Source organism: Bos indicus x Bos taurus, chromosome 18 (assembly GCF_003369695.1).
Source record: "Bos indicus x Bos taurus breed Angus x Brahman F1 hybrid chromosome 18, Bos_hybrid_MaternalHap_v2.0, whole genome shotgun sequence".
NCBI lineage: Eukaryota > Metazoa > Chordata > Mammalia > Artiodactyla > Bovidae > Bos > Bos indicus x Bos taurus.
In genome coordinates, this window is record NC_040093.1 from 30,570,523 (window position 1) to 30,585,640 (window position 15,118).

Consider the following 15,118-nt stretch of genomic DNA (forward strand, 5'->3'; position numbering starts at 1 on the left):
ACTGATAATTCCAAACGCTCAGAAACTTCTGTATCCGTGAGTGAGTGAGTGAGTGAAGGCGCTCAGTCGTGTCTGACTCTTTGCGACCCCATGGACTGTAGGAGCCTACCATGCTCCTCTGTCCATGGGATTTTCCAGGCAAGCCATAGCGGACTGTATTAGTTTCCTGTTGTTGCTGTTACAATAGTAGTGGATTAAAATAATCCTTTTACAGTTCTAGAGGACAAAAGTCCTGAAACCCAGGTGTCAGCAGGGTGGTAGTCTTTCTGGAGGCTGTTGGGGAGGATCTACTTCCTTGCCTTTTCTAGATTCTGGAGCCCACTTACATACCTTGACTGATGGCCCCCTACCTTCATCTTCAAAGCCAGCAGTGTAATGGCATCTTCTGTTCTCTCTCCGCTGCCACCATCACATCACCTTTTCTGACTTGATGCCCCTGCCTCTCTCTTACATGTATCCTTGTAACTGCATTACTGTACTTTCCCCATCCCAGATAATCCAGGATCATCTCCCCATTTCAAGAGCCTTGACTTAATCACTTCTGCAAAATCTTTATTGCCATGCAAAGTAGCGTATTTTACAGGTTCTGGACATTAGGACCTAGACATCTTTGGGAGGCCTTATTCAATATGCTTCTGGAGAAGGGAATGGCTACCCACTCTAGTATTTTGGCCTGGAGAATTCCTTGGACTGTGTAGTCCATGGGGTCTCAAAGATTCGGACATAACCGAGCAACTTTCACTTCACATTCAGTATGCCACAGGGATTGTGAATTTTCTTCCTCTGGGCAAGTCTGTATAACTGATAAAAATTCATTTGGGGATTGAAGAAAAGCAAAACAGGAAAACGTATCTATTTTTCGGTCAAACTGAGATGATGGTGAATCCTGAACTGACTCTAAATAGATATTTTGGGTTTTTATTTGAGTTCTTTAGTTTTTAGAAACTTAAAACCCATATATAGCTTGAGTAGCTTGAGTTAAAAATCCAAAAATTCTATGGTAGGTTTGTCAAAATAATTACATAGTTTATCTTTGAAGAAAAGTATTCAAAATACTCAAATTTTTATTTTAGGTCTTTGAAAATATAAACATCTGTTGTTTTGGCGATGGCTATTGAGCTCCCATACACTGAGACAGAAATAGCTCACAAATATCCTTGAGTCACTGACTAAGTTGGAAACAGTTCTGGTGATGATTTCACTAGCTTCAGTAAATCAAATGGCCACATTTGTATTCATTTTTAAAGAGTACCTGCTGCTTCATCTGGAGAAGGCTAAAAAAAGAAACAAAAGAAAACCTTCCAGCCTGTGTCTTCTATCTTCTAGACTATAGAATCTGCACAAAAGATCTGTCAAACAGGATCATCCTTGTGTGAGAAAGAATGGACTGGAACTAGTCACTGCACACAAATACACACCATATGTGTGCACACACCTGTGTCATCTCTCATCTCTCAGATTCCTGATGGGAAGGGTTGGAGGGAGGCTTAGGAAGTGGTGAGTGAGACAGAGACAGCTCCAGAAACAGTGACTGGTGACCAGAGAGGCTCAACAGGAACCAGGACTGATCAAGTATGTGGGCGATATACTAGGGGTAGACCAAAGAATGTTATAGTAACCTTCAGAGGGCAAGCATTGGCAAACCTTGATGCACTGGCAAAAGAGAGAACTCGGTGGGCATCAATCAGCAACTGTGGGCATAGTTCTGAGAGGAACGATAGAAACAGCAAGCCAGCCCTCCTACAAGGATTCTTTGTGGAGAGCTAGAATGGACAGTGGTTTTGCTGGACAGTCTTCCCCCGACAGCCAATGGCCTCAGGAGGTGGTAAGCAGAGGGCTCGGCTTTAGGGAAGGCTGTGCTGGTCAGACAGCATTAAGCGAGCCCACCACTGTCCCTGGCATCCCAGGCCCCTGGAGCAGAAGTTTGGGTTTCTAGTAGCTTCAGCCACTGAAGCCTGTCTTGGGAGACTCCATGCTGAGAACTCGGCCTGTAGCCTCAAATCTGGTGCTCCTGATGCTTTCTCTGAACTATACATATGTTCTTTGTATGTGGGAAGTGCGGCAGCTTCTTGCTTAGGAACTCTTTTTCAGTGGACACTGCAGTCTTTACAAAAGCCACCAGAACTGATTGGTGGGTTTGACAAGGATGCAGGATACCAGATGAATAAATAAAGTCAAATACATTTGTGTGTTTAATAGCTTTATTGAGTTAAAATTTGCGTCCCACAAAGTCTAGTCTTTTAAAGTGGGTAGTTCAAGACTTCCCTGGCAGTCCAGTGGTTAAGACGCCACACATGGAGTGTAGGGGACATGGATTTGCTCTCTGGTCACTGAAGATCCTGCATGCTGCATAGTGCAGCCAAAAAAGAAATAAAATGTACAGTTCAGTGGGTTTTTAGCATGTTTGCACTGTTGTGCAACCAGTATCATACTCTAATTTTAGGACAATTTTATCACTCCAGAAAGAAACCTTGACCCCATTCTCCCACCCCCAAAATCAATTATATTTTGATATAATACCAAGAAACAATTAGAAATTAAAATTTTTAAATAACATAATAACATCAAAAGTGAAGTATTTAGTGATAAATTTGACAAAACACTGCTGAGAGAAACTAAAGAAGACCTGAATAAATGGAGAAGTATACCATGTTCATGGATTTGAATAATCAATATTATTATACTGCCCATTCTTTCCAAGTTGATCTGTAGATTCAGTACAATCCCAGTCAAAATCCCAGCAGGAAATCAACTATATTCAAATTTTAAAAAATGATTTTAAAAATCCCAACAGGCCTTTGAAAGATACTGTTAAGAAAATGAAAAAAGACAAATCACAGACTGGAAGAAAATATTTGCAAAACACATTTTGTATCCAAAATAGATCTAGAACTCTTACAACTCAATAAGATTTACAAACCAGTTTTTTTTTTTAAAGATTTGCTGGAGAAGGAAATGGCAAACCACTCCATGACTTTTGCCTGTGAAATCCCATGGACAGAGGAGCCTGGTAGGTTACGGTCCATGGGGTTGCAAAGAGTCACACGTGACTGAGTGACTTCACATGGTTCCATATAAATTAAAAAAAAAAAAAGATTTGAATAGATAGTTCAATAATTTTCTAATAAAATTATTAGAATTTTGAATTATTGAATTTTCTAATAAAATTATTAAATAATAATTCAATAATGTAATTTTCTAATAAAATTATCAATGTAAAGAAGTAATTGAAAAGATGCTTAAGGTCCTTGGACATTGGGGAAATACAAATTACAGCCACTGCGTACATATTAAAACATCTTAAGAGAAAAAGAAGAAATGAAAAACAGTTGACAGTACCAAGTGCTGGTGAGATTGTGAAACTCATACATTGCTGGTAGGGATGCAAAACAGTATAGCCACTTTGGAAAACAGTTTGACAGTTTGTTGTCAAGTAAAACATATACTTATCTTGTGACCCAGCAGTCCCCCATCTAAGTATAAAGAGAAATGAAAGCATATGTCTGTACAAAGACCTGTATACAAATGTCTAGTGGCTTTATTCATATTAGCCAAAAATTAGAAACAACCGTATGCCATCAACTAGTAAATGGACAAACGGTGGTATGTCCATACAATGGAGTTCTACTCAGCAATCAAAAGAAACAAAATACAGGTACACCTAACAATGTAGATAAATTTCAAAGGCATTATGCTGAGTGAAAGAAACTAGACACGAGAAACTCCATATTCTGTGATTCCATTTTTTTTTAAATTATTTTTTTAATTTTTGACTGTGCTGGGTCTTCATTGCTGTACAGGCTTTTCTCTAGTTGTGGCAGGCGGGCTTCTCATTTCAGTGGCTTCTCGTTGCGGAGCATGGGTTCTAGGGCTCACTGCTTCAGTAGTTGCAGCGCTTGGGCTGTGGAGTGCTGGCTCAATGGTTGTCTTGCATGTTGGGCTAAGTTGCTCCGTGGCATGTAGGATCTTCCTGGACCAGGGTTTGAATCCATATCTCCTGCTTTGGCAGGCAGATCCTTGACCATTGAGCCACCAGGGAAGCCCTGTGATTCCATTTATATGACGTTCTGGTAAAGTCAAAACCATAGGAACAAATCAGATCAGTGTTGCCAAAGGCTTAGGGGTGAGTGGAATGGAATCGGCTGCAAAGAGGCATGAGGGAAAACTTTTTGGATTGATGGAAATGTTCTATATCTTGATAGTGGTGGGGGTAATATTTGTTAAAACTTGTTGAACTGTGAGTTAAAAAGGAAGAATCTTATTACATATAAATAATACTTCAGTTTAAAAAAGCATTTAAAAAAACCCATGATATACCTCAGAGTTCAGTTCAAGCCCCTTCTCCTTCATGAGGTTTCCCCCAGTCATCTTGTTTCATGGCCCTCTGGTAAGTCCCTTCCAGGGCTCGCATGTTTTTGGTTCCTGTTAACCCCAGCTTGGGCTCTTTCTTTGGGAGGGCTGCCTCAGCTCCTCAGGGCAGTGACTTGCTGAACTCACTGCTCATTTAACACAGCCAGACCCTGCCCACAGCCAGCTCTGGGAGGCCAGGTGTGCTAGTGAGGTGGTGGAGGCTAGAGCTCAGCCTGAGTGGGCTTCTTTGACTGTCTTGTTCTCTCAAGTACCTCACCTCAGCTCTTGCTCTCTTTTTCTCCACAGGTTGGGATAAACATTCCTATGGTTACCATGGTGATGATGGGCATTCCTTCTGCTCCTCTGGGACTGGCCAGCCCTATGGTCCCACATTCACTACAGGAGACGTGATTGGCTGCTGTGTCAACCTCATCAACGGCACTTGCTTCTACACCAAGAATGGCCATAGCCTTGGTGGGTACATAGGGGACCTGGGAGGGTCTGCCCTGTGGAGCCACTTTGGTTGATGAGAGGTTTTGAAGCCAGAGCCGTGCTGTATATCCTCTGCTGAGCTCTGGGGAAACTGCAGCCCTTTCTAAGCATTGGAGCCTTGAAAGGGGAAGAGAGTGTGTAGGGGTTCTCCCTTTGCTAATCTATCCATTCAACAGCATTTATTGAGCCTGGGTCAGTGCTCAGGGAGAGTAATGTCATGGTCATGCTCCTGGCCTGTGTGACACTCATTGGAGCAAGGTTTAGGGTTGATAAGAAGTTTGAGGGGCTCTAGAACATACTGGACAGTGGAAGTGATTTGTATGCCAGTCGCCTGGGCCCAGACTTTGGCTGGCCCTTCTGTAGGGCGCTGGTTGCTATGGAGCAACAGTGAGGGCTGCTCTAGTACACGAGGTAAACAGACAAGCTGGAGTCAGATGGGGCCAGATCTCTTCTGGCCTTTTTGTGGTTAACAGACAGCAGCTTCGACAGAATTAAGTTGGAAAGATCCCTTTGGTTAAACTGAGAAGGACGAACTGACTGGAGTAAGGGCTGAGGAGGAGGCAGATGACCTGAGATACAGCTGTGGTGATGGGTGCAGACAGTGGAGAACAGGCCTGCAGAGGCCTTGGGGTGGTGCAGCATGGGTTAGTGACAGGTGGGGCACACTGGCAAGAAGGGAACATGAGAAAGTACCTGGATTAGTGGTGCCATCAGCCAGTCAGAAATCCAGGAGCAGCAGCAGGCAGGTGGAGGTTCCCTTGCAGAGCAGTCCTGTACACACAGAGAGACTTAGGATAGAACTTAAGAGAGAGAGGAACTCTGGCTGTTCTGACACCTTGCCCTGGTAGGGGTGGGTACTGTTTGGCCATTGAGGGAGCGGAACCCACAGCCAGAGTGGCTATGAGGTGGTACCTAACTGCTAGGCAGGCCTGCCTGAGTTTGCAGAGGTCTCTAATCTGGCAGAACCCTACCAGCCAGGTTGACCAGAGGCTTTGCCACGAAAGGGAGTTGGGCATTTGACTTTGAACCCAACTCATCAGAGGCTCACTTCCCCTAGTTTCAGGGGCAGTCAGAAGGTGGCTGCCACTCCCCACATCCCCTCTGTGGCTTCTCCAAGCCCGGGAAAAATCAGGAGACCTATGTGGAAATCAGGTCTACTTGTGGCAGGTGATCAGGAGCCAGTATTCCTCAGCAGGGCACTCAGATGCCACAGCCCAGTGTGGGCGGCCAGGAGCATAGCACAGATGCCGCAGAGCTGACCCAGCCGCATGTCCGGGAAACCCTCCCCTGACCCGTGGCCACCTAGCTGCAAGTGCTGGTATCCAGCTGCAAGGAGCTAGCTGCTCCAGCCTCATTCCCCCTGTGTTCTTGGACTCCAACCATTTTCTGCCTCTTCACTCTTCTGCTGTCAAAATCCAGGGCCTGCTGTTATGGGCTCTCAGTCCTTGCCCAAGTCCTGCTTCGCTTGCCCCTCCGAGCCAGGCCCAGTCCTGCCTCTCTGCTCTGAACACCTGCCCTCCTTACCTCTCTTCAGCTTGTCCTTACTTTACTCAGAGCATGGCACCTGCCGTGGGACACGAGATTTGGGATATACTTATTGTTCTCTCTGCACCTGCACCTCCCTCCTCTGGGCCCTCAACCCTTTGTTGGTCTAGATCCCTAAAGAGCTCATGGCCACCTCGGTGTCAGCCAGACCCTCTCACTGTTTTTAAAAACTTATCTCCCTAGTACATGTTTATGTGCGCCCCATGCTAGACCTTACACTTCTCATAATTAAACTTCCTTTAGGTCTATATTGTCAATTTTCTTAGTCTGTCAGGATCTGCTTTGGTCTTGCTTATCCTGTCTCCAATGTTTGGTATCCTCTTCAGCTGTTCAGTTCAGTTCTGTTGCTCAGTTGTGTCCTACTCTTTGCGACCCCATGAACTGCAGCACGTCAGGCTTCCCTGTCCATCCCCAACTCCCAGAGCTTACTCCAACTCATGTCCATAGAGTCAGTGATGCCATCCAACCGTCTCATCCTCTGTCATCCCCTTCTTCTCCCACCTTCAATCTTTCCCAGCATCAGGGTCTTTTGCAATGAGTCAGCTCTTTGCATCAGGTGGCCCAAGTATTGGTGTTTCAGCTTCAGCATCAGTCCTTCCAATGAAAATTCAGGACTAATTTCAGACTCCTGAATCTCCTTGGAGTCCAAGGGACTCTCAAGAGTCTTCTCCAACACCACAGCTGTATGTTAACAGCTACATGTTAACAATCTTTAGCTGTGTGTTAACCTAAATTTGGGTGAGCATGTTTCTATGTGTTTTCATCAAGATACTGATAAAAATATTGGAAGAGGACAAGGCTAGATTTGAGCCCTTCAGCCTACAGCTTGTCCAGGTAGACACCTGCCATTTAAGAAGCACTTCACTGTGTTATTCTGAAGCTCACGTGTTTCTGTCTTGTCCACAAGGATACTGCTGAGACCTTACTAAAAAATGAATCTGACCTATCCTCTACATCTTCTAGATCACAAAATTTAAAGAAAGGTCAGTGAACTCTGAGTGATAGACCACTTGGTGACTCTTCTAATGACCTTGTTTCCTTCTCACAAGCCTGCATGTCAGTATAATGTGCTTCAGAACCTCACGCAGAATCAGTGAGCCAGTGACTGCTCTCTCACCTCAGAACCTTTTTCCCTTTAGAGAGGCAGAGTGACAATTCTTGCCCCCAGCTGCCCTGCTCCTTTTATTTGCTCCCTCGTCCTCTGTCACAGCACTCGCCCTGTGTGTCACTGGTGAGCTGTCTGTGTCATTACTAGTTGGACACCATCTCTGTGGCTGGAGTTGGCAGCACTCTTAGGGCCAGGCTTACAGCTGGTTTCCTAGTGCCTCACGCAGGGCCTGGCTTCTGCGAGGTCTCAGCAAATACTTGACGGGAGGACAAATGAATGTTCTGAGTGAATGGAGACTGATGTCTCACTCACAAGTGGTCCCTGTGCTTCCAGAATAATTTTTTTTTTTTCCTGCAAACCTTGGGATTTTAGTTCCCTGGTTAGGGATCAGAATCAACCCCCCTGCAGTAGAAGTATGGATTCTTAACCACCGGATCACCAGGAAAGTCCCCAGAGTAATTTTTATACAGCTTCTTTATATCCTCAGCATCAGTGATCCCTGAGCTTTGTGTCTTTGGCTCAGGGTACTTCTCATCAGTGGGTTTGTATGTCCTGTTTGCATCCTGGATCTTTGCCTGGACTTCTCAGATCTTCCCATGGGCCATCTCATATCTTGCTATCACAGTGGCTTTGTGGAGACTCCTGGAGACCTGCAGGGCTGTGGGAAGCAGTGTTGCCCTTGTCCAGTGCAGTAGGGGGTGGAGTATCCTTTCTCCTCATCCTCATGGATGCCTTCCCAAGTGCCAGTGTAAGATAGAGCTAGGCGACCTGGGTAGGTCATCCCCTGGGCAGGAGCTTGGCAGGTGCCTTGCCCTGTGGTGCAAGTCCAGTCAGCTTATACCTGGACCTCACAGTTTACAAGGCAGCTTTCACAGAGAATCCGTTTCTCCTTTCTTGGGGTGTTGGGTGTATCATTACCCTCTTTTGTCAGATAGGCTCAGAAAGGTGGGGTAGCTTATCAGAGATCACACAGCAGGTAATTGATAGAGCCTGGACTCCCCCTTCTTCCAGAGTTCTGTGGGCCTCTCCACGAGCCTGGGAGCATAGCAGCAGTAGCCCGGCCACACTGAGGTCCGTGGGGGCAGCTCCCATGTAGACCTGGTGGGTGGACATTGAGGGGCTTCCAGAGTCCATCCTGCTGGTTCTGTGACCACTGACTATGCACATGGGGCCGGAAGTGGCCACAGGCAGGCAGATCATGGGTTTATGAACTTCCTTCACTGAGGAGCAAAATAGCCCAGTAAAGAATGTAAACATTTCTCTGCGCCTTGGTTTTTTCATACGTAAACCGGTGTCAGAGACAGTATACAACCTTCCAGGCCTGTTCTGATAATTAAATGCTTCCTTGGAAGAGGTGAACTAAGTGCCCAGCACAGAGGAAGCACATGGGATGCGCTGGCTAGCTGTCAGGATTCTGGCCCGAGGTTTCCTGGGAGACCTTTTGTCAGACCCTTACCTATTCTTTTGTCCTGCTGGGTTTCCATTTCTTTTCTGGGTGGAGCTGAGCAAGAAGACAGGGACCTCTAAGTAGTCAGTGGTTTGAAAATCTCTCAGGCCAGAAGCTTAGGAACTTAGAGGATGTAATAAGAATTTATCTTAAAAAATGGGAAGACTATGAGTCCTTGGGAGAGTCTCCTTTGGCTTTGAGTCATTTCTCAACCTGCAAAACATGAATGCTCTGGTTTATATACCGAGGCCCCTCTCCTGCTCGGGCCTGCTGATACATTTTAGGTCTTGCTCCCCTCTACCCTCACTTCCTGTTCAGGACTGGGGTCCCTAGAAACACAGCCTCTTTTCTCGGCAGCAAGGCTCAGAGGGTGCACAGGCCAGTGTTAACTTGGGCTTGTCAGCTCAGAATCTCTGAGCTGTAGGGGCTGAAGATGGGCAGCTGCCACCCTCTGTCGCCACTTCTCTGTCAGTGTTGGCACGAAAGACTAGTTTCTGCTGATTTTATGACTGCTGGCAAATCATTTAACTGCTGAGGCTTACTTTCTACATCTGTAAAATGGGGATAAGAAAGCCTGCTGCCTTAGTTGGTCTAAGCCCCAGATGTTAACACCTAACTAAGCACTCCTTTAGTTAGCACCAGAGTTGGTCTCAGAATCAGATGAGGTAATGGGTGGAAAAGAGCCTGGCATGCAGAGTACATGTCCAGAAATATGTGTTGAATCAAGAGAGTGTGATCAGGCCTGGAGAGTCCTCAGGATCTATCATTTGGGTGTTGGTTATTCCTAGCAGATTTTCCCCGAGAGGATAGAAATGCTGTGGATAAATACCCAAATATCAGACTTCACTTCTGGCCAGGGTGTAAACCTACCAGGCCCTGGCTCATGCTGGCCCTGGATCCACCATAGGGGAGATGTGGTGACCAGCCCCTCTCCCAGCCATTGTGACAGGCGCTCTGGGGGCCCACAGAGGTGTGGGAATCCACCACATGGTCTGATGACTGTTCTTTCCCTCCGCAGGTATAGCCTTCACAGACCTCCCGGTAAGTACTGCTGTGGGATCTTCCGCTCTGGCCGCTGGGGGCTGACAGGCATAGTGTAGGCACAGTGGGGTCCTGCCCTCTCCCCAGCCAGCGGTATGTGCTGTGCCATCAGCTTGAAAGTATCAGTAAGGGGCCCTGCCAGCCTTCTCTCTCCAGCAGCAAGGCCTGGTCTTCCTCCGTGACTCTTAGCAGGTGACCATGATTTGTGGCATTTCCAGAGGCAGCCGGCAGGTTGGGGACGGTGTAGGCAGAGATGAGGTAGCTCCATGGCTTGGCTGGTCTGAACCAGTTCTGTGTGGCTTACACCCAGTGGACTTGCGGGCAGAGTATAGAAAATTGTTCCTTAAGTGTTAGGGAGCTGGATCCGTGTACATCCCCATCTGAGATCCCTGAGGAAAGCCAGCACCCTTGGGGAGTGAGCCTGCTACCATGCAGGGTACCCCTGAGCCAGAGAAATGAGCTTTATGGGGAAAAGGTCAGGTTTTCCTGCTGACTTAGTTCAGGGCTCATCCCACCTCCTGCACCCCAGTCCTTCTTGCTTGTGAGTCATCCCCGGCTTTGTCACATGCAGGGCCTCCACCCAGAATGGTGGGAGTCTGGCTTGGCCGTGTGCCCTGGCTGGTTCTGGAAGGAGGAAGGGTTTGCTGGCCCTGGGGGCTACTTAGGGATCCTGGGCACCCCTGTGATGCTCTAGGAATAGGAAATGCCCTCATGATCTGAGGGCCCTCCTCAAGCTCAGTTTACAGCACTTCTGTCTGTGTATCAAAATCCTTCCCTCCTGTCTGGAGTCCCCAAAGGGTGGGCTGTGGTCCTAGGTGAAGCGCACAGACACAGGAGGAGAATTCTGACCCTGAGTGGGGAAGGGTCTAGTGTTGGAGATGTGACACGAAACGCTCAGACATGTGTGTGACAGCACTCTTTGCCAAGTACTGGAAAGGCTGAGCCCAGAGTGCGGTAACAGCACGTGATAGGAATGATATGGGGCCTGATGATGGAAGGTGGAAGAGAAAACTGGGAGCCCGGGGACGATGGGGAGGATGTTGGCGAGACGGTGGGCTGTAGCATGGGAGCCACAGGAGGTGTGAGGGAATGACCTGGTAGAACCTGGTCCAGGGAAGCAGGGAGCCCGACACCCAGAGGACATGCCCAGACGTCCTCTGGCCAGAAGATCCTCCTCTAAGTGAGCCTCAGACAGGAAGGGCCTTTCTTTACCCTTTTCCATTGTCAGGGGGTCCAAACCACTTAATGCCCTTGGCCCTACTCTCCCCTTCTTCCCTTCCTTTCCTGTCTCCCCGCATCCTTTCCTGCCCCCTCATAACCCCTTTTTTGTGTGTGGTAAAGGGATACTTGGTCCTGATCGCTCTGAGAGGAGCCATCACCCACCCCTGCAACAGATTTTCACAGGCATGCCTGCAGGGTGGTGGGGTCTGGCCTGCCTCTGTGTGCCCTGGCCAAGTCCCAAATGGGGGCCTTGGGTTTTGGGGATACTACAGCCTCTAATGCAGGGAAGGAGACTCTGCATCGAGCCTGGCTTTTCTTTTGCTTTTTCCCCTCTAACTCTGGGGAGCAGTTTCTCTGCTCGGGAGGTGGGCAGCACTTGGCTTAGCCCTGCCTCCCCCCGGTCACGTTGCAGTTCTCTCAGAGCCGAAGCAGCGGCCTGCAGGAGCCAACGCCTCCCTGCTCTGTGCAGGGGTGAGATGAGGCGAGGCCCTGCTGCCCCCGCTTGCCCTCAGGGCCCAACTGACATTTCATTCTCCTCCTCAGGCCAACCTCTACCCCACCGTAGGCCTGCAGACACCCGGGGAGATTGTGGACGCCAACTTTGGGCAGCAGCCCTTCCTGTTTGACATTGAGGACTACATGCGGGAGTGGCGTGCCAAGGTCCAGGGCACTGTCCACTGCTTCCCCATCAGTGCCCGGCTTGGCGAGTGGCAGGCGGTGCTGCAGAAGTGAGTCCCCCGCCCCTGCCCTTTCCCTCCCTGCCCCCTCCCAAGGGCCTCACTCTCCTGTAGACCCCTGAACTGCTGCAAGCTGCTCTTGTGAACTCTAGTGAGTAGTGCTCCTTCTGGAAAGCACTCCCAGGATGACTCTGCCTGCTGCTTTCCTGCCCCTCTCTTAGTTCACTTCTCCAGAGCTGCTCCTGGTTGAGCCTGTGCCCCTCCACTGGGTCAGAAGGCCCTGGATATAATATCACTGGCAGGGCTGTTTCTCTTCCCCAGCTCATCTTGCAGAGGATGTACTAGGATGCCCTGTGGCCTCTTCCTTTGTGGACTTTTTTTCCGTCATAGGGAGTACCTGTCATGCCATGACTCTGGCCTCAGGTCACTGCTCAGGGTCGGATCCACCTAAACCCCTTGGATCTGCAGCAGTGGTGGTGGGAAGAGAGACCTCCCTAGGGCCCACCTAGCTGACTCTTGGCTGATTAATTCCCAGACTCTCTTGGGGGCCAGTCTTACTGAGACGCCCAAGGGAGGTCAGATACAGATCTCTCTTCCACTTGCCAGCTGCAGGCCTGAGTGGGGCAATGAGCTGTACCCACTCTGCCAGGACGTGGGTTAGTTTGTTTTGGCTTTCAAGGATGAACAGAGGAAGGCTGGTCCCCTCCTAGCCCGGGTCATTGGCCTGTAGATGCCAGGGTCCTAGAGTCCAGGGGGTGGGGGTGGGGTATACACTCGGTTCTTCATGCAGCCTTTCTTGAGGGATGGATATTGTGCGAGGACTGAGGCAGGTGGTAGGTGGCCAGAGCCTTCTCAGGAATAGCAGCACGACTCCATCTTGTCCCCAGCCCCAGAACTTAGAAGCAGCCCCTCCTTGGAGGGCCAGATGGTGCCAGTCCCCACAGTAGGCTTGCTGGGACAGGCAAGGGGAAGGGTGAGCTGCCCCAGCTGTGTGGGGGAGGGGCTGATGCTCTCAGCTGACAGGGCCTGGCCTCAGCACATGGGTGTGTTTGTTGATGTGTATGTATCTGTGTGCCTGTGTGTGTTCATAGGTAGTATTTGCTAAGTATTTCATATAACCCATATCCTATGACTTCATATAATTTCACTTTAGGGGCATTGTTAATGGCTACATTATCTCACAGACACATTTTCCACAAGCCCCTTGGGTGGCTTCCCTTGGTGGTAGCTTCAGGTTATTTCCTCTCTCTCGCTTAGGTAGGTCACCCTTTTATACATTAGGAGTTTTCCATATTTAAGATTATTTTCTGGGTATCCTTTCAAGAAGTAGAATTACTGAATCAAGGGGACTATACATTTTAGTGGCCTCTGATATGTGTATATGTGTATGGCCTCATCTGAACCTTGTTTTGTCAAGAATTTTTGCCCTTGTGTTTTTAATAGTATAATTATTATAATTCTTATTTGTAAGAAAATGTTATGAATACATAATTTCATAATAAGAGGTCGTATATATTGACTTCTTGCTTTGTGCTAGGCACTCTATATGGATCGTCTCATTTACCCATTAAAACATAAGGGAACACCCAGCTGAACTTCTGAGCCTTCCACAGGACAGCCCTACAGACATTCGGCTTGGGCAGTTACAATAATGACATTGACATATGCACACACCAAGGTGTTCACTTTCGTGCACGTCAGACACGAGGGCTCCACGAGTGCCGCTGCTTATGTGTGCCAGTTTCAGGCGGGATTAAATGATTTCTGGGCATCAGGTTTCTCAGGGCCATCTCCCAAAGACTGTGTTCCTGTTGGCCATGTTACTGCCTGAAACTGTGGCTTCTGGACGGACCCTAGATTTGTGGTCTATTGTGGAGTAACCTGGGTCATGGGTTAGCTCCCCATCACCCTCTAGAGCCAGCACTCCTGAGGGCCAGGCTCACATGAGCTGGAATGCTTCTGCCAGGCATGTGGGGCGCCTGCACAGGAGCTCCTGTGTCTGGAGAAGGTACGCACGTGGCATGCCTCATCCCCATCTGGGCTGCTGCCAGACTGCTTGGCTGGCTGCCCTCCCAGGAAGCCCTCGGAGAGGCTCACAGCAGCTGTCTCTGGGTTTGCCGCAGGTCACAGGAGGCGGCCGCTTCTCAGACAAGACGGTCTGTGCTTTCCTTATGTACTCATGTTACCACACTTGCCCGCTTGTGGGCAGCATAACCCAGAGAACTGCAGCCACTCCTCAAGCGGCGAGGACCACCCTGGTGACCTGCCCCTCCCCCTGCCTGACTGCAAGAGCCCTGGGGGAAGTTTTCATTTTGTTTCAGCTCCTTTATTCTCATTCTGTGGAGATTGCATCTTTAAGATATGTTTAGGGAGATAGTCTGTCCCGCCAGGGGGTCAGTGAGAAATGCAGTTCTTAAGTGTCAACCTTGAGCATTTCCTTTTTTCTAGCATGGTCTCGTCTTACCTGGTGCATCATGGGTATTGTGCCACGGCCACGGCTTTTGCCCGAATGACTGAAACCCCGATTCAGGAAGAACAAGCATCCATAAAGAACAGACAAAGTAAGGTTGACTCTCCTCTGCCCCTACCTTCCCTCCCTCACCTGTCCCTGCTCTTTGGCTCGTGGCAGCCTTGGGTAACCTGTCAGGAGTCTATTCAGCTCAGATCCTCCCCAGAAGACCAGCCCACCACCCAGCCCTGGGCCCTGCTTCTGTCCCTCTTTCAAGGCAACACGGCCCCCAGGGACTGTCCCAGCATGGGATGTCTCCGTGCAGGCGTCCTAATGCACTCTTTGATGGCTGGCCGCAAGCTGGGCCCTGTGTGGCTGGCTACCCCCGCCTCCATGCTTCTTTCCTTCCCCTGGCATTCTGGATTCCACTAAGCCCCCCATTCATGGTCTTCTGGAAAGAGTGTGTTTGCATCTTACCAGTCCAGTGCCCTGCCTTGTCCACCATTTACTCAACCTCAGTCATTCTGCCTGCCCCTGGCCAGAGAGAGGATCAAGTTTTCAGACGGGGAAGGCTGATGCTCCATGGCCGCTGTGGTAGAACTCTCTGCTTCCCACCTCTGCTCCTGCCCTTTGCCTTTGAAGGAGCCCAAGGAAGCTTTCCTGGTGTTCGTACTGGCCTGCCTGCTGTGTGCGGGGGCGGGGCTCTTTTGTGGAGGAGGGTGTGGGGAAAGAGGAAACAGCCCAGAAAGGAGATCGGCGAGGAGTGGAGAGTGAGGGAGAGTAGGTGT

At 49.0% G+C, this 15,118-nt stretch overlaps 1 protein-coding gene across 1 annotated transcript in view; it reads left to right on the forward strand.

The window, feature by feature from the left end:
• The window catches only part of RANBP10 (RAN binding protein 10), a 60,908-nt gene that overhangs the window by 38,260 nt on the left and 7,530 nt on the right, over positions 1-15,118 (forward strand). The window contains exons 4-7 of the mRNA XM_027516219.1: positions 4,657-4,824; positions 9,961-9,983; positions 11,748-11,932; positions 14,330-14,442. Coding sequence (XP_027372020.1) covers positions 4,657-4,824; positions 9,961-9,983; positions 11,748-11,932; positions 14,330-14,442 — 489 coding nt within the window. The remainder of the gene's footprint in view (positions 1-4,656; positions 4,825-9,960; positions 9,984-11,747; positions 11,933-14,329; positions 14,443-15,118) is intronic.